Below are 19,115 nucleotides of genomic sequence, written 5' to 3' on the forward strand. Positions count from 1 at the left end.
TGTGTGGCAAGAACAGCTATGCTCCCAGCCCTCCTCGCCTCCATGGAGGCCACCGGAACTGCTGTGAAGAACCAGAACCGTGCTCTCCAAGAGCCAGTCTTCCAAGGAGCAAAGGCTCCTGGGCTCCCCGACCCCTGTACTCTGTGAACGTGACCTCAGAACTGTCTTTTCTCCTCCGAATGGACCCAGGATCGGGGCCACTGATTTGGCAGAATAGGTCAAGAGATGGGGCCTATGAAAGAACTTTCTTGCTTCCTGTGATGGTGATTCAGCCCTATTAAGCTATTCCTTGGTTTACCTAATTTCACGAAGAGTCTTGAGACATGAAAGCAGTAGCAGGAGATGTCTATGGACCTTCTTGATTACAGCTGTGGTTGGGTGGAGGGAAAAGTAACAAAGGAGAGGGACTAGCTTCCAAATTGAGGGGTAGATGATAAAGTGCAAATTTGTGCTAAAAGAACATGAAAAGGAAACGCACTGGAGAAATGACAACTTGGAGGGAAAGTCACGATGACAGAATTTGGGGGAATGTGAGAAACTATACAAAAGCAAAGCTGAGACCACAGAAACCTCAGTCCCTTTAGATAATGGTTGTGTCTGATGTCATTAGTCAGGATATCTGGTGATTGTCAGAAAACACTTATTCAGGTTACAGACATTACCGTCATAGTCACTTGGACCAATGCCCAAACTACGCCCACCTGCAGCCATGAGGTTCTGCGTTTAGGCGCTCAGGTACCTCCCTGTACCCCTTCAACATCCACACAGACCCACTATTATATTCTTGTCTGTCCTGGAGCCAAAGGAGCTGAAGAAGGGAAAATCTTTTTTAAAAGTATCCAGGCAGTTTCACCTGTAATTCCATTTAGTTCCAGATAGCAACTGCGGATTTTTCAAAGTGCAGGGTTTTTAGATATTCAAGTACCACAGGATTGGAGGAAAGGCGTACTTGAAACCTAGAGTGACATTTTGATTTGAGAAGACACACTTTGGAAAGATCTATCCAATAGAACACAAATATGGGACATTAAACCACAAATCTGGTTTTATAACAACACCCTCTTCAGTTGGAAATATCATTCTCCAAACTCAGGTCCAACTTTTGAACTGTTTGAAATCAAAAGCCAGAGTTAGAGATACCTGGGTTAAAAACAAACAAACAAAAATTACAAACCACTGCTTTAAACAAAACCAAACCCAAACCAAAAACCTCTATATGGAACGAAGGACAGAAAAGAAAAGGAAATGACAACGTCAAGACTACATGCTCAGACTGGGGGAAGAGCTCCCATGCTCTCCTGGAAGGATCGTCTCTCAAACCTCAGCAAACTGAGTTTGTCATTGAGCTTTAGAACTGGTAGTGATCTCAGCAATCTACCTGGTCCCAGCCCCCCATTTTATGGATGAGGAAACTAAAGTCCAAAGGGATTTTTCCAGGATCATACAGCCAGTGAGATGCAGAGCCAGAGCCACGGCCCACACTCTTCACTCCCAGCTCAGGGCTCTTCCCGAGAAATCACATAGTGGTCACACAAGGGCAGCGATATGGCAGGCCTTGCTGCCTCTGAAGCCCCTGGGAACCAACAGACACCTCTGATGATGCATTTCAATAAAATGAGCTACCAAGATGTTTCTAATTTAAAGGCCTCTGTAGAACAGTGTTTCCCAAATTCGCCCGGTGATAAGAATCAACTGGGGCACTGGTCAAAAATTAAAATCCCCAGGCCCCCTCCTAGACCCATGGAATCAGCCTCTCCAAAGGGAAGGACCTGGGAGGCTGAATTTTTCACAAGCGCCCCAGGTAACTCTTATCACCAGGAAAGCGTGGGGGAACTGTCTTAGAAGATAGTGAGGGAGAAAACTTGGCTTGTGACTCAAGGGAATTTCCTTTGCCGTTTTAAGAGGTCACAGTCCCGGTCTGGGAGGCCAGCATCGCCCACGCTGAGTTGCATCTTCAGCGCTGGGCTCAGCTGGTGAGCTCTTTGCAGTTTCTACGTAAGGGCGCATATAACCACCACAAAACTAACATACACCTCACACCGTTCTTGGGGAAAAGCCTTTTGATTGGCAAATCAAAACTGCGGTTCCGACACATTTTTAATGGGGAAACTAGACTTAATTGGCTTAAAAGCAACCAAATGCTGACACTGGACAGGTGGGTAAGAACCCTGTCGCTTGTCACCATGGCTAACAATGCAATGGATGAGACCAGTAACCTCAGCACAAAAAGAGCCTGCAGCTCCTGGGAAGAGCTGCTGGCTCCAAGACAGGTGTGCCTGATGGGCGGCCCCTCTGATGGTGTGAGGTCAGATCCAGGTCACTGAGGGAGATGGGAGACCTGAAACAGCCGGCAAGGGGGCGCGGGTCCCAGAGGAGGCCACTGGAGCGCACCAGAGTCCGGCGGCCTCACTCCAGGTCGGCCTCCACCTGCTCCGTGTCGGAGCACTGGGATTTGTTCCGCTCCCACTGGCAAATGGCGTTGGCGTACTCCACCACCAGCTTATCCATCCACGTCAGGGGCTCGGGGAACAGCACGGAGCCCTCAAAGAAGCCCAGGTGACCCCCGTGCAGAGGCAGCACAAACATGACGTTCTCCCGTTTCTCTGCAGAGGAAAAGCAGCTGTGTGAGTCGCGGCGGTCTAGTTAGCTCCAGGGCCAAAGGAAAACAAAACAAAACACCAGTTGCTGTTGATCAGAACTGACTCATGGAGACCCCACATGTGTCAGAGCAGAACTGAGCTCCATAGGGTTTTCAATGGTTAGTTTTTCAGAAGCAGGCCTTTCTTCCAAGGCATCTGAGTGGATGTGAACCTCTAATCTTTCAGCTGGCATTGAGCATGTTAAGCCTTTGTACCACCCAGGGACCCCTAGTTCCAGGCCAGGAGGTGCTGGCCGGGGTGGGGGGTGGTGTAGGCTTTCCCCACAGGTGCATGTCACCTAAGCAGGCATCCAACCTCTACTCACCTACCTTGCTCACCAAAGTAGAAGGGAGATCTGATGGGGCAGGCCAAACAGTGGGATCGAGCTGTTTTTGGACGAGCAGTTTGGCATTGGAGTGAATGGACACTAGCTTAACGCCCTAGAACTCCAGCCTGGTGGTTCTCAAACTTTGCTGCACATTAGAGTCCCCTGGGGAGTTTACGGCTCCCTATGCCAGGCCACTGGTGGTGCAGTGATTAAAAGCTCAGCAGTTAAAATCCACCACCGCTCCTTGGAAACCCTATGGGGCACTTCTACTCTGTCCTATACGGTCACTATGAGTCGGACTTGACGGCAACGGGTTTGGTTTTTGGTTTGTTCTATGCCAGGCCACAGAGTCCCTGGGCGTTGCAAACGGTTAACACACTCAGCTGCTAACTGAAAGGCTGGAGATTCAAGTCCACTCAGAGGTGCTTTGGAAGAAAAGTCTGGAGATCTACTTCTGAAAAAATCAGCCACTGAAAACCCTATGGGGCATAGTTCTACTGACACACATGGGGTCGCAGTAAGTCAGAGTAAACTCCACGGCGACCGGTTTTATGGTAGGCTGCACCAAAATCTGGATCTCTGAGGGGGTGGGGGAGAAGGGAAACCCATTCAAGGGCATTGTTAAGGCGCCCCAGGTGATTCGCGCGTGAATCACCTGAGGCATCTTGTTAAAATGCAGATTCTGATTTAATAGCCCCGGGGAGGAGCTGAGAGCCTGCTTTTCTAGCAAGCTCCCCCGTGATGCCATTGGTACTGGTGGGGGGACCAGACTTGAGTAGAGATTCATAGCACTTATCCTGTTATCTACCAGACAAGAATGAGATCGCAGTGGAATCAATAATTTTCCATTGGCAATGCTCTTCAAGACCAAAACTGAACTCAAAGCTGCAGGATGTGTTTGTCCACAGCTTTCAGGGGCAATGCTAAATGGCCATCCTGAGAATTCATAACCTGGAGCATGACTTTAGGAGTCCCTGTTTAGGTTAGTCCCACATGTGCCAGTGAAGGACATTATTGTAGGCGTGTGTAAAATGAGCAGCCAGGTACAGCCAGGTACAACATGAAGCACCTGTCTTCCCAGGGGAATAACTACAGGGTGTCCCCTTGCTGGGTGCTCCAGGCCTCAGAGGCCCGTCCTAGCACTGCAGAGTTCTTTTCTTGTCTGGACCCCTTTAGTCTCCTTTTCAGTCACTGTCTTATAAGTTTTTTGGGTGGCAGCATTAGAGCGATGCACAGAAGCAAACAAGCGCTGTTGTTTTCTCTCATGGCTACACATGTGGCCCAGTGGGCTGCTCTGGGGCAGTGTGCTTATGGTTTGTGATAACGGGTGGCAAGACACTCTGTACCACAGAACACACAGAGACCTCCAGAACATGCAGCTTTCACCCTGAGCAGTGAAACAGGGCTTTGGCTGTCAGGGTTCTCTGTCTACTCTAATAGCCACTCTTTTAGCTTGGGGTCCGGAGAGAATCAGAAATGAGAATGCCTCTTGTTAATACATGACATTTACAAGAGGAAATTTAATCACAGAGAAGGACTGTGGAGGGCGGGAGATTATGTCCTGTTGCTGTTGTAGTTAGGTGTTGTGGAGGGGATTTCAACTCATAACAACCCCGTGTGATGGAGTAGAACCACCCCACAGGGTTTTCCTGGTTGTAATCTTTATGGAAGCAAATCACCGGGTCTTTCTCCTGTGGAGCTGTGGAGTAGGTTGGAGCCGCCAGCCTTTCAGTTAGCAACCAAGTACCTGTGCACCACCAGGGCTCCTCCTAAGGGTCTGATGTTACAATGCAAAGTAACTTTGAAATTCCCAAGTGTTTCCTTCTGCCACCCTCTCTCTAGTTTCTCCTGCTGCTTCTATCCAGTGTAGGATGAGATGGTATAGGCTGGAAGCATAGTAAAGTTCCTGTGAGCAATGTTCTATTTCTGTTGCTTCTCTTTTGATCCTCAAGGCAGTTGGAGAGGTTGCCACAGGAGGTAGCAGGACTGGCTTTTCGGGTCAAGTTTTAAGTTTAAATATCTGTTTAAGTCAAACTCTTAGACTTAATGGAACCATAACCCTGAGACAATGATGTCACAGAGCTCCAGGTGAATACCAAAAACCCCTCTTGGCTGGGTATATATGGTAGGCCTGCCTCCTGCACCAGAACAGAAAGTAAGAAGGCTTCTGCCCAGGCCCCATCAGAGCCCATCAGAGTATCAGGCGAGGCTGAGTGACAACACTGCATGAGATGCCCTCTCCCCAAGAGCTGGTCTCCAGGAGATGACAGCATGCTGAAGGTGACAGAATTTACTGTGACAATTTGCTGAGTGGTTGGGGGAGCAGCAGGAAGAAACACTCACCTGAAAGAGATTTTGGAATGGTTATAAGACTTTCATGCACCAGGGGGTCATCAGCTGCATTAACCAGCATGAGAGGCACATAAATCTGCAGTGAGAAAATAAAGCAGAATTAAATTATCAATTTCCTTTTTCAGACCCCATTGATTCACGTCTGAATTCACTACCGGACATGTCTTTGAAGCAAAGGGAAAAGGGTCACTGCTCAGCTTGCTGAACAGGTGGATTGAGGACGCCTTGGACTCACTGCCAGTGGAATGAATTATAACTGCCGCTGGGATTACAGCCCTGGCAGGCCCTTGAGGGAGTAAAACTCTGTAGCATCCTAGGTGACCTGTGTGCTCTGATGGAGAGAGGGGACATACTCAATGGAGCTCACTAGCAAAATATTTTTATGATTGTCCCAGAGTTTTAGATTAGCTATACCTTTGGTCAGAAGGATGACTTCACAAAGAGTTACGTACACATTCATTCGGTTTATATTGCGGGGAACAAAAATGGAGTGTGCTCTGCTCCAGACAAAGAAGCCTTTCTAGAAGGATCTGAAGGTTGAGAACAGGCTGGAGGATACTGGGAAGTTCTTGGCAACGCTGCCTTCAGCAGCCCCTTTCACAAAATAGCCAATAGTCTCTTTTGTCATTTTAGTGGAGATGGTGCTGATGGGTGGACTGAGACGTAGCTGAACGACCATGCCCAGGTAGTGTAATGGGTGTATGTGTTAACCTAGAGGTCTCTGACATTGGCTCTAGATAGCTCAGTGCTTCTATAATGGTTTTAATGAAGACACCAAAAGCCTGGGTGATGATGCTAAAGTAGGAGAGATGGCTGATATGATGGATGGCAGGGCTGCAATTCATAATTATCTGCTTTAGCTGGGGGAATGGTGGGCCACACCAGCATGTGGATGTGAACAGGGATAAATGGGAAGTCCTGTGTTTGGGTAAAAAGATCAATTGTACAGGGATGGAATGAGGGAGACTGGCTCTGTGGTGATTCAGGTAAAAAATATATGGAGTTTTTTTTTTGGTTGGGCACAAGCTTACTTTAATACAAAGTTTATTACAGCTGTTAAAACGGCATTAACATGAGCCAGCCTAATTTAACAGCAGATGTGTTCCTCACCATTTTGATAAAAAAAATCCATCCATTTTGCTCTGTGCTCGCCAGATGATGGCAGGAATTTTGAGTTTGGTCCTAAGCACTACACTAATATAGTGTACACATGGCCAGAGAAAGAGTCGAGGATGGTAAGCAATCTAGACTGACCTCTCATGAGGAACCATGGCAGGAACTGGGCGGCGTTACACTGACAAAAGGAGAAGTAGGGTGTTTCAGCATTTTAAGGGCTTTCACATGGACATGGGAGCAGACTGGCCCTGTACCACTCTAGGAGGCGGTGCTGGGATTACTGAGGGAGGTGACAGAGGGACAGTTTGGTTCAATAACAAACCCAGGTCAACATCCAGAGCAGTCTGAGCCAGAGCCTGGCTGAGCTTCCCCGTGGGAGTGTACGAGGGACGTGTGTGGTACTGTGTGCGAGGCTGGCTGAGGGACACTCGCTCTGAGATGCTGCTGCCCCCGGGTTGGTGCCGGCCACTCACCCTGTGCAGGTACCTCATGCAGCTTTCTTCCTCATAATATTCCTTCAGGGAGTTATAGCCATGAAACTTCCTGGGACATACAAAAAAAAAAGGAAAAGTTAAAAACAACACTAGTCACAAGGTCTGAAGGCCAAGCTGATTTAATTACTGCTCCAGCCCCAAACTAACTTGTCATATCAGTAGAATACACACAGGCAGCAGAATGTAGTGGTTAAGAGCACTGGCTTTGGTATCTAGGTTCAAATCCTGACTCTGCCACTTACATCTGTGTGATCCTAGGTAAATGGTTTTAAATTCTCTGGGCCTTGGCCTCTCCTCTGTGGAATGGCGATCAGGATAGGACTTTCCTTAATGGTGCTGTGAGGTTTATCACATCAGATTACTTACTAGCACAGTGACTGACACAGAGTAACTAAGCAGTAAGTGTTATCTGTAGTAATCATCTATAGGGTCACCCCCATTTGGAGAGTGGCAGCTCCTCGGCTCAAGGTGCCTATACCATGAAGAGCTACAGAATCATGGCCAAGTCCTCTATTTTCTAAGAGAGAGTAGAAATTTGGATTTTTCTGTGAGATCTTCTGTTTTTAAACATTGGAAATGTATGTAAAGGATCCCTAACACTAATGGGTGCAGAGTGACTCACTCCTGCTGGGGCTAGCGCCCTGGCCTGAGTGCTCCTCCCCCTGCCTGGACACACCTCATCACGTTGTCATCAATCTGCATCAGGGACGTTGCTGTATAGAGCCGGCTCAGGTCTGTGTCCTCCAGGCACTGGGGTTTCTTAACACGATCTCCAAAAAGTACTTGCCTGGAAAGAGACACACAAGCAAACAGAGAATAAAAAGCAGATGATAAACAACCAGAGCAGAATCTGCTTCCTTGCACAGAGGCAAGCCCGGAGGGACAGTCTTTGACAAGGCATATGTAGGTAAGTTAGAAATCAATCTCTTTGGCCTTTAGAAGAGGTCCCTGAGTGGCACAAGTGGTTTGCTATTGGCTACTAACCTAAAATTGGCTGTCTGAACCCACACAGAGGCACCACAAAAGAAAGGCCTGGAGGTCTGCTTCTGTAAAGATTACAGCCAAGAAAACCCTGTGGAGCAGTTCTACTCTGTAACACAAGGGGTCATCATGAGTTGGAATCGATGTGACGGCTACGGGATTTTTAGCCTTCAGAACGTGCCAGAGATGAGTTTGCCGTGGCTGACGTTTGAATAACTACAGAAAGATGGACTTCGAGACCTTACTTCCCATTTCAGGGTCAAAGATGCACTCTGTATAATACTGGAGGCACCCAGACAAACTAAATCTAGGGTTCATGGCCAGTGGAATATCGCCAAACCTCCACGGCAGAGAGAGGAGGTTTCAGGATGGGATCTGTGGGGAGTGGTGGACAGTGAGCCAAACAGCGGGGGGCCTTCACCTAAAGGTGTGGGCCCCAGGTTCTCACAGGTGTTGACACTGTCCAGCCTGGGCAGAGCCCCTGTCCCTTTAGAAGCTGTTTGTGGCCATTTAACAAGGAAGACAATGGTTAGCATTTGGGCAAATCTAGAGCTCTGGGACCTGTTAGCTAAAAAGCTAACATACTCAGTAGAGCAACTACTTCCATTAGGAAAAAAGTCCATCATGAGAGGACGACCAGAAGGGCAGAGGCCACGACATGCAGCCTTCAGACCGCCGTTCCCAGTCACTCAGCTGAAGGACCAAGTGTGCTGTGAGGTCTGGCCCTACTGCAGGGAAGGCTCAGGGTGGAAATGAAGTGTTCTGCTACCTGTTCTCAGCCTCTCCGCAAGAAGAGGAACGAGTTTCTTTAGCATCTATTTTGTTCAAACGATTATTTATTCGGAGAGAATTCTACCTATGGGAATGAATTCACCATTCAGAGTTCCTCTAAAACGTCTAAATGTTTGGCTTTTGCCGTAAAATTAAAACAAAAAAAAAGTGTGTATATACTTAGAGCATACCCAAAGGTCCCTTCCAATATGCTAGGAATTACATGATGAACCTTCTGGACTAATCAACAGCAAGGCCGAGCCCTTGGGCAAAGCTGAACCGTCTCCCGGAAGGAGTCACTTTTGATCTCAGAGGTGTGGAAAGGTGGGTAGAGGATTTGGGCTTGATGTCAGAGGCCTGGCTTCACCCTTCTGGCTGTGTGACCTCGGCAAATCCCAGGACCCACCCCACCTCAGCTGAGCCACACCGCACTCAAGGCTGCACACAGCAGATGCTCAAACTACCTGGGTTTGGAATGTTTATGTCAGCCAGCACGGGGACACAGGTCTCCTTTAGCTCCACCCACCCCACAGGAGGATGTGAGGACATGACTGAAGAGACACACGGCAGCCTGGCAGCCTGATGGGCGTGAGCAGCAGCCTGGCCCAGGCGCATAGAGCCCCACCTGCAGGAAGCCCAGTCCAGTGTGCGTGGCAGGATGGATAATACCATGTTTTCTTTTCACCACTGAAAAAACAAATTGCTTTTTTGGTGGTGTCAAAAAACCAAAACATTGTATTTTTGAGTGCCCATTATGTGCAAGACTCTGCTGAAGTCCAAACAGGCCCAAGCCCTCCAGAGCTTTACAGTTTAGTTGGAGACACAGGATTCACACGGGGGGAAGCAATGCAGGAGTCGGCTTCCCAGGAGGTGGGAGGACAGGCTGGGAAGGGCTGTAATGGGTGTGGGAGAGGCCAAGAGGTGCAGGCTCTGTGAGTGTATACTGCCAGTCCAGCTGGACTGGACGAGACGTGTGGGGGTGGAGGGAGAGACAGTGATAATAATCATCACAATGATAAAATCACTGCTAATATTTATCAAGCACTAGTGCATGCCAGGCCTGGTCAAGCTCTTGGCAGGGAGGGGTTAACCCTCTGAAGGACTCTGGGCAGAAGAAGAGGCAGGACGGAGTGGTGACTATACAGAGGTGAAGCAGAGGTGCGGGCACTGCGCTCTAAGCCTGTGGCTGGACGCCTGATATCTGCTGCTTGGTCAGAATGATTCCTGATTCCCAAGCACAAAAGCATCCTGGGAAGAAGGTTACCCAGACAATGATAAACCATCCCTAGCATTACTCTAGTTTAGGAAGGAGTGGTGTAGAAGTGGTTTCTTATCTTGGATTTACGAAAACAGAAAGTGATTTGGCCACCTCTGGTAGCTTGGGACAAGTTTGTTTCTAAGCAAGAAACAAACATAATCAGCCAAGAGTCTGCACCGCCCCCACCCTTCCTCTCCCCACCTGAAGAAACAGGGTTCTGGCTTCTATTGATACCTAAAGAAGCTCAGGACTCCCTGGGTGGTGCAAACGGTTAACGTGCTTGGTGGCACCTTGGAAGAAAGGCCTGGCAGTCAATCTACTTCCAAAAAATCAACCATTGAAAACCCTACGGAGCATAGTTCTACTTGGACACACGTGGGGTCACCATGAGCGGGAGTTTTTAAAGAAGCTGGGAAAGGAGCTGTCGGCCTCCCCAGGGAGAGCAGAAGGTAAAGGTACCTGTGCGAGAGGATGATTTTCTTCATGTTGTCAGCCATGAGGAAGTTGTAAAACCTCCGGCAATGATCCCACTGCATGAAGGTTTCCTGGGCCCTAAAAGAACCACAAAGCGAGAGTGAGTAAGTGTGCACCACGAGGAGGACAGTGGCTGGTGCAGGCCAGGAGGTGATGCTCTTGTTGCTGGAGCAAGGCGCTTCCCTAGCGCCTACGTGGGAACCGGGAGCTTTGGCATGCGGTACTCAAACTATCATCCGTAGAGACCCTATGGGGAACCATAACAGTACCCTGAACATGACTCCAGCTAGAAACCTCTCTAGGGGCAGGGGCTTGGGTGGTGACACTCACCGACACCCTCTTCCAGAACCTGTCAGTACCAGTGTCTACTTCAACTGTCATCTGAACACTTTCTCTGTGCTGCTTCCTACCCTGCAGGCATGTTTTTCTGGCTTGGTAATGGGAGTGTGTAAGGGGAGGGTAGGAGGAGAAGTATATAGTTCAGGGAAAAACCTAAAAGAAAAAAAAATTCTTCTGTGGCTGTTTGACAGGCAAAGGAAAATCATCAAATTTCATCTTCTGCAAGAAAATCTTTCTTTTGATTAGCCTCAGAATTGCCACGGGGCAAGAAAAGGAAGCAGAAGCAGTGAGGCGATCCAGCGATTCTAGACACAGCTGGGGGACTGGCCTGAGAGTCGCTTTGTCTACACAGCTCATGCGTGGTCGGCAGGTACTAGGCCTACCTAACGTGGGGGCGTGGTCTCGGACCCTCCCAGCAGTGGCACTAGGTGGGTAACATTATCCCCACTTTCCAGATTAGGAAACCAAAGACTCAGGCAGGTCTGGTAACATGCCCTGGGTCACAGTGCAACATTAAGTTATGACTGAGGTCTGGGTCCAGGCCGGCCTGACTCCAGAGCTGTGTTCTTGACTCTATCCTGTGTGGAGGGAGGGGACAGCACTGCCAACCTTCTCTAATGCTTCCAGGGCCTACTGTCAGGGGAGTAAACACCAATGGCTAATCCCCACACTGCCTCTCAGCCTTCCCCACTCAAAGCTCTCTTACTTTGGGTATGAATCCAAACACAGGTGACTACTGAGCCCAAGTTGATTAAAAAGAAACCTTCATTTGGGAGATTTCTGATCTCAAGGCCTAATTCCACCCTGGGAAGTAATCTGAGTGTCGCCATCCTCATAGAGAATCCATAGGTTTCATCTTCCAGATGGCAAGAGAGGGGATTGGGGTGGTTCATAGGTGTTTTTAAGCCCAGGAAGTTTGCAAAAGGAACTTCCCAAAGCTGCCACACTTTACGCTTCAATACTGGAATGGCAAACATTTCCCATGAAATCGTGGTTAAAATATAAGTGGTGGTGGAAGTTTAAAGTGGAACGGTATGTGGATTTAATGGCCTGTGACAGGCTCGTAAGATGCTGGCTAAAGCTCAAAGTGAAGACTAGGCCATGCTGTAAGTGTGCTGGGACCTGCCCAAACACTGCAGGGACAGAAAGGGCAGGCCAGATAACCACGGGTGGGACCATGACTGTGCAGGGCTGTGAACCCCCGCCCTCTGGCCTGAGGGATCTGCTCCCCAGTCAGTGGCCCACAGCCTGCTGCCTCTGCCCGGCCTGCTCCTCCTCTGATCTTGGACCCACGCTGCCATGTCCGCAGAGAGCCAACAGCTTTCTCTCGCCCTCATTCATTTCTGCCTTTTGCTGACCTCTGAACTGCAGGGAAATTCTTACTTTTGTTAGCATCTCCTTCATATTGGAGGGAATGCAGAGGCAGGGAAGGGAGGAGCTTGCTGGCCATGAACTTAAGACTTTATAAAAAGACACTCCGGCGCTGCCCAAGATTTCAATTAAGTAACACCACAGGCCCTGTTCGCTGAACGGCTCATAAGGGCCCAGGGTTCAAGGAGGGACCAGGACAAAGATGCTGGGACCAACGTTTTGCCCTGCTTATTTTGGCTAACATTTATTCCTAAGTATCTTTGGTTTGGTCCTTGGGTGACACAAGCAGTTTGCTCTTGACTACTAACCTAAAGGTTGGTTGTTTGAACCTATGCAGGGGTGCCATGCAAGAAGGACCTGGTGACCTGCTTATAGCAAAGAAAACCCTTTGGAGTAATTCTACTCTGTAGCACATGGGGTTACCATGAGTCAGAATCGACGTGACAGCAATGGGTTATCTTTGGTTTAGCACTCAATATACCCAGGGGCTGCCTTCCACCACCTTTGGGCCTATAGTTAAGGAATTAAAACTTAATTATATATTGGTTTAATAGAAAATAATCAAGATCAATGTGCTATGAAAATAATAAATTTCATACATATTTTTTAAAAAAAGACCTGATTTCTTCAATACAAACAATGACAATAAACTGAAAGGCAATAAAATAGAAGAGGAATCTATAGTCTAAAAGAACCTTAAGAGACAAACGCAACACGTGGGCATTACGTGGATCCTCACTCAAACAACTTAATTATTTAAAAAAAAAATTATGAGAAAATCAAGGGAATCTGAACACTGACTGGAAATGGGACAATTGTTGTTAGGTGCTGTTGAGTTGCTTTTGACTCATAGCGACCCTACGTACCACAGCTTTCGACTCATAGTGACCCTATGTACAACAGAACGAAACACTGCCAGGTCCTGCGCTATCCTCACAATCATTGCTGTTTGAGCCTACTGTTGCTGTCACTGCATCAATCCATCTCGTTGAGGGTCTTCCTCTTTTCACTGACCCTCTACTTTACCAACCATGATGTCCTTCTCTAGGGACTTGTCCCTCCTGATAACATGTCCATAGTATATGAGATGAAATCTTGCCATCCTTGCTTCTAAGGAGCATTCTGGCTGTACTTCTCCTAAGACAGATTTGTTTATTCTTCTGGCAGTCTGTGGTACAAAAACACCATAATTCAAGTATATCAATTAGAAAGCGAAGAGGACTAGAAGCATTTATTGATGAAGATCAAAGACTACAGCCTTCAGTATGGATTATATTTCAACATAAAGAAAACAAAAATCCTCATAACTGGACCAATAAGCAACATCATGATAAATGGAGAAAATATTGAAGTTACCAAGGATTTCATTTTACTCGGATCCATAACCAATGCCCATGGAAGGAGCAGTCAAGAAATCAGATAACATATTGCATTGTGCAAATCTGTTGCAAAAGACCTCTTTAAAATGTTAAAAAGCAAAGATGTCACTTTGACAACTAAGGTGTGCCTGACCCAAGCCATGGTATTTTCAATCACCTCATATGCATGAGAAAGCTTGACAATGAATAAGAAATGAAACGGTATTAGGCAATTATTTTTTTTGATGTGATAATGGTACTGTGTTTATGTTTAAGAAAAAGTCCTGAGAGTCTTTTAGAGCTACCTAGTGAAATGTTTACAGATGAAATGATATGATATAATGTCTGGGATTTGCTTTAAAATAATCCAGCGAGTGGGTGTTAAAGGAAAACAGTGGCCATGAGTTGATCGCTGTTGAAGCTGGTGATGGATACGTAGGGGTTCAATACCCTATTCATTTTTATTTTGTGTCTGAAATTTTCTGTAATAAAAGAAGAAGAAGTAGGAGAAGAAAGAAGGAGAAAGAAGGTGGGGGGGTGCTGAGGAAGAGGAAAATAGAAAATAATTTTAGATTATGAGCTACTGAGAATTATTTGTTCTGCTGAGAAGAGTAATGATCAAAGAGACATGAAGAAGAGCCAAAATTAACAGGTTAGACAGCAGTGCCACGGGGCTCAACAACCATTTTCAGGGATGGTAAAGGGCCCAAGCATGCCATCTGGAGCTACTGTGTACACAGCCCCATCAAAAAGCTTATGCATGTACCTCCCACTGATGCCAAACTCCAACTTATCCACCTTGTTTTTGCTTGGGGCTGCCAGGAGAGGAGCAGGAGACAGGTCTAGTTTAGCAAATGGGCCCAGGGCCTTGGGCTGGTGATGGGATGGGGGTGGGACGATATCTGCACCACCTGGCTGGCAAGAGGTAGAGCAGAGACTGGGACTATGGTCCATCTGACACCTGGGAAGTTGACCAAACTCTGCACAAGCCACTTCACCTCTCTGAGCCTCAGTTTCCTCAACTGTCAAATCAAGAGACTGAACTAGAGAATCCATTTCTATGCCCAGGTTGTTCCTAATGCTGAGGTATCTAAACAGTTCCATCACAGGCCTGACACAGGTCAGTTAGGGTACCTTAGCGGTGTTTTCACAGCTTTTATTAATGGTGGCTAGAATTCTGCAGGGAGGAGCAGCTGCGAAGGGCTGGCCATGGCTGAAGAGAATGGAAGGACAGGCAGGCTCCTGGACTAGGTGAGGCATGCATCTCGTGAGGATGGGAGGATGTCTGCCTAGAAACCAGATGTCCCCATCAAGAGGGTTTAAAGAGAATGGTGGTGGAGGCAGGGGGAGAATACTCAGATGACACTGTGACAATGCAGGGTGCTGTGGTGGCCAGACCTCAGGTATGACAGGATGACAAGAATAGCAGTAGGTTGTGAGAGCGGATGGTTGGGAAAGGAAGGGAAGGAGACATGCCATTTATTTGCAGCCTCAGATATCAACACGTTCATGGGCAGAGCACACACAAGGTGACCTTAACTCAGGAGAGTACGTGACGGGACCAGGAATGGAAGGAACCGTGCGATGGGCACTGCGTGGCTTCCCTACTCAAAATGAGGTAAACTTGTACAAAGAGAAGCAGAATAGTGCTATATGGCAAAACTCCAAAAGGCTGATTCCAAAGTCCAAGGGGGAAAACATGTGGCGAACGTTTGGTTGAGAGCTGCCAGGTCAGAGAGAAGAAATGAATTACACATTTTTGATGCAAACAAAAAAATGGACACCAAAGCCAGGGGACTTTAGTTCTCTGAACACTGAATGAGTGCCTGTTGTTGGTTGCCGTAGAGTTTGTTCTGACTCATAGTGACCCACATGGCAGAGCAGAACTACCCCATAGGGTTTTCTTGGCTATAATCTTTACAGGAGCAGATTGCCAAGTCTTTCTCCTGCAGAGCTGCTGGGTGGGTTTGAACTGCCAACCTTTTGGTTAGCAGCCAAGTGCTTAACCATTGTGCCACCAGGGCTCCTTGAATGAGTACCTGACTTGGCTAAACAGTGGAACATCCAAGTTCTTGACCTGTCTCTAGATAGCTCTGTTCTCCATAGACAAGGGATGGCAGAACTTCTTCCTCACCAAACCTGATGCCAACCCACCAGAAGAACCTGGGTGAGGGCACAGGAGAGATGTGTGGAGCCCTGGAGAAATATCCAGGTCATAACTACCAGGAGGCGAAAGGCTCAGAATAAGCCAGGGTGAGCCCTTGCTTGTAGGAAGGGGGGTTTCAAAAACTTCTGAAAGAACCAGGATGACTCCAAAACACAAGGGGCTTCCTGAAGTTGCCAAGCCCTCAGAAAGTGGTTCTGTCATTGAGGTCATAAATGAGAAGAGTCTACCCTCAGAAACCAGTGTGGTTTCATTCAGAACCTTAATTGAAAATGCTATATATGAATTTTTTTTACCATTAAAAAATTTTTTTATTGGGCTTGAGGTGAAAGTTTACAATGCATATTAGTTTCTCATTCAAAAATTTTTGCACAAATTGTTTTCTGACACTGGTTTCGATCCCCACATGATGTCAGCACTCTCTCCCTTTCCTTTACACTCCGGATTCCCTGTGTCCATTCGTCCAGGTTTCCTGTCCCTGCCTTCTTGTCTTTGCTTTCGGGCAGGTGTTGCCCATTTGGTCTCGTATACTTGATTGAACTAAGAAGCACGTTCCCCATGTGTGTTATTATTTGTTTTATAGGCCTGTCTAACCTTTGGCTGAAAGGTGGACCTCGGGAATGACTTCAATTCTGAGTTAGCAGGGTGTTCAGGGACTGGTCTTGGGGGTTCCTCCAGTCTCTGTCAGACCAGTAAGTCTGGTCTTTTTTTGGAAATTTGAATTTTGTTCTACATTTTTCTTCTACTCTCTGGGATCCTCTACTCTGGTCCTTATCAGAGTGGTCGGTGGTGGTAGCTGCGTGCCATCTAGTTCCTCTGGGTTCAGGCTGGTGGACACTGTGGTTTATGAGGTCCGTTAGTCCTTTGAACTAATATTTTCCTTGTGCCTTTGATTTTCTTCATTCTCCTTTGCTCTGGATGGGATAGGACCGATAGATGTATATGTATGGATTTTTAAAAAACTTTATCATCTATCTTTCTTTCTATCATCTGTCTGTCTGTTTGTCTGTCTAACTCCAAGATAAATAAAGTTATTTTAAAATCCTTTATTTCTAATTAAATAATAATATTACCCATACTGGCTTCCCGCCATCTGCTAGTGAAGGATCTCTCTTTGAATTGTCAAAAGAATTTTAAAAGTTGTTGTGGAAGATACACAGTTTTAAATAACTTAGGAGAGGGCCCAAACAAAACAGGCGTTTAAAATTATATTCACAGCAAATGATAAAGCAAGGAAGAGCCGGGCCAACCACTTTATGCTGCTGAAGTACTGTCAGAGCAAGCTCAACTTTCCAATTTGTAGTTTGCAAAAAGAGTGGATCAAATGCTGGTGAAAAGGAATTGAAGTCTGAAGTAAATGAACTGAGGGAAAGAATGTATCTAACATTCAAATTCAAACCTCCCAGCTCAAATAAACAACACCTCAGAGTCCCAAAGACCATGAGAACAAACAGCTTTCCTTTGGTATTTCAGAAAATACAGAGGATGACAATGAGAGAGAGTTCGTGTAAGACCAGAGGATGGGCAAGCATGATCCTAATATTCAAAAGAGGAGGAGTGAAGATGGGGGTGCTATGAATTAAGATTGGGGACAAATTTATGGGATGTGGATCTATGCAATATACTAGAAGATATTAAAAGAAAAGTTGAAAGTAGTATACTAATGAAACATTAAAATTACAGTACACTGAATATTTCCCAGAATGCTGCCATGAGAACATAAGAACTGTTTTTACTCTAGATGGTTCCCTTCTAGGCTTTGTCCATATACAGTTATATTTTTCCACAGGTACCCTTTTTCCTGCTTTGAATATATACATTCAGTCATGTTGCATATTTTCTTGATCTTTTAAAAATAAAAGCTCCTTGTTTTCCACTGAGTTGGTGTATTATAATTTACTTAGCTATCACCCATGCTGGACATCTGGATTATTTCCAAATGGGCACTGCTAAACAGTAATACTGCAGTTAAGGCAGCCCCTAGGGTGGGACTGATGACTGGACATCAGGGACAAGAGGGGGTATCCCCAACTGCTCCAGGCCAAGTCTGGTTAGACTCTGGGACCTAAGGGAGAAGGGACACAGACAGACACATGGACAGTGCTAGGTAGGCGGGGTCATCTTGATCCACCAGGCTGGCTAGGCATTGAACAGGGCTCCCGCCTTGAACAGCCATGGCCTCCTTTAGTGTTTCAGCACATCATACAATGTGAGCTTGTTTAGCAGCTGCTAGACTCTGCTATAGGGACTGGTGGTTCACTGGTAGAATTCTTGGTTCCATGCGGGAGACCTGGGTTTGATTCTTGGCCAGTGTGCCTCATGCATAGCTACCACCTGTCCCTCGGTGGAGGCTTGAGTGGTGCTGAACAGGTTTCAGCAGAGCTACCAGACTAAGATAGACTGGGAAGAAAGGCCCGGTGATCTACTTCAGAAAATCACCCAATGAAAACCCTATGCATAACAAAAGTCTGATCCACAACAGATCATGGGAATGGCACAGGACCAGGCAGTGTTTTGTCCCACTGTGCATGGGGTTTCCAAGAGTGCTTTGGGGGCTGACTTGATGGCAACTCAATGGCAGCTAACAACAACAGGCTTTCTAACTACAGCAAGCAGGCAGCTGGCTTCTCTTTGAGCCCCAGTTGGCTCTGGCTACATGGGAGGCGCACTACTGGGATGAGAAGCCAGAGGGTGGGGGTCACTGAGCAAGCGGCTCTCCAGACTCAACTAGGAGGAATTTACCAGAACCATGAGCTCCCATGTGGCCCCTGCAGAGGCAGACGAGCCTTCCGTGCTCCACCTCGGCGTAAAGGAAGCATGGCTGCCATCATCCCAGTGCTGAAAAGGCTCATCACCCTCATGCCTTGGCAGGAAAAAAAAGGTCATGCCGGTTTATCATAAGGAACTGTCCCTCAGTGAAGAGATCTCATTATAATGTTGAGGGGACCAGAGGCCTGGGCAGCACCAGCACACATAGGGACAGCATCTCCCTGACTTGTCACCAGTTCTGTTGTCCTGATATTGGCTATCTGTGCCCCACGGAATAAAGCTGCCTCTTTTTCTCCTTACCGTATGAGGTCGATATTAACGATAAATAATAATATATACAAAGTTCTTTTAGACTCCAAGGTGAAGCTATTTATACTATTTATGTACAGCACCTCACAAGTTTTAGCACCCTAGCTTCTTGAACCTTCTTTGCTTCCACTCCTTAGTTCCCCAGCTAAACGTGCTGATCACATGCTCTTGTCAACAACAGATGGTGCTACTGCAGCAAATTAAAATGAAGCTGTTGTCATTTAAGATTTTGTGCATTGAAAAAAAAAATTAAGACAAAACTTGTCCCACATCCTCCTAGTGATCAAATTCAGCGCTCCCTGAACACAAAGTCAGTGTTCACAGCAAGGATTCACCTCGCAGGTATCTGTTGGTGGGAGACTAAGGGGCGAGATAAACCTTGACCTAGTAGG

At 46.9% G+C, this 19,115-nt stretch overlaps 1 protein-coding gene across 1 annotated transcript in view; it reads right to left on the reverse strand.

The window, feature by feature from the left end:
* Positions 1-2,079: 2,079 nt before the first annotated feature.
* ABHD2 (abhydrolase domain containing 2, acylglycerol lipase) overlaps positions 2,080-19,115 on the reverse strand; it is a 120,694-nt gene continuing 103,658 nt past the window's right edge. Inside the window, exons 7-11 of the mRNA XM_049905374.1 lie at positions 10,399-10,491; positions 7,606-7,716; positions 6,909-6,978; positions 5,311-5,395; positions 2,080-2,603 (exon numbers count right to left, since the gene is read on the reverse strand). Coding sequence (XP_049761331.1) covers positions 2,407-2,603; positions 5,311-5,395; positions 6,909-6,978; positions 7,606-7,716; positions 10,399-10,491 — 556 coding nt within the window. The 3' untranslated portion in view covers positions 2,080-2,406. The remainder of the gene's footprint in view (positions 2,604-5,310; positions 5,396-6,908; positions 6,979-7,605; positions 7,717-10,398; positions 10,492-19,115) is intronic.

The sequence above is a fragment of the Elephas maximus genome, chromosome 13 (assembly GCF_024166365.1).
Source record: "Elephas maximus indicus isolate mEleMax1 chromosome 13, mEleMax1 primary haplotype, whole genome shotgun sequence".
Classification (NCBI taxonomy): domain Eukaryota; kingdom Metazoa; phylum Chordata; class Mammalia; order Proboscidea; family Elephantidae; genus Elephas; species Elephas maximus.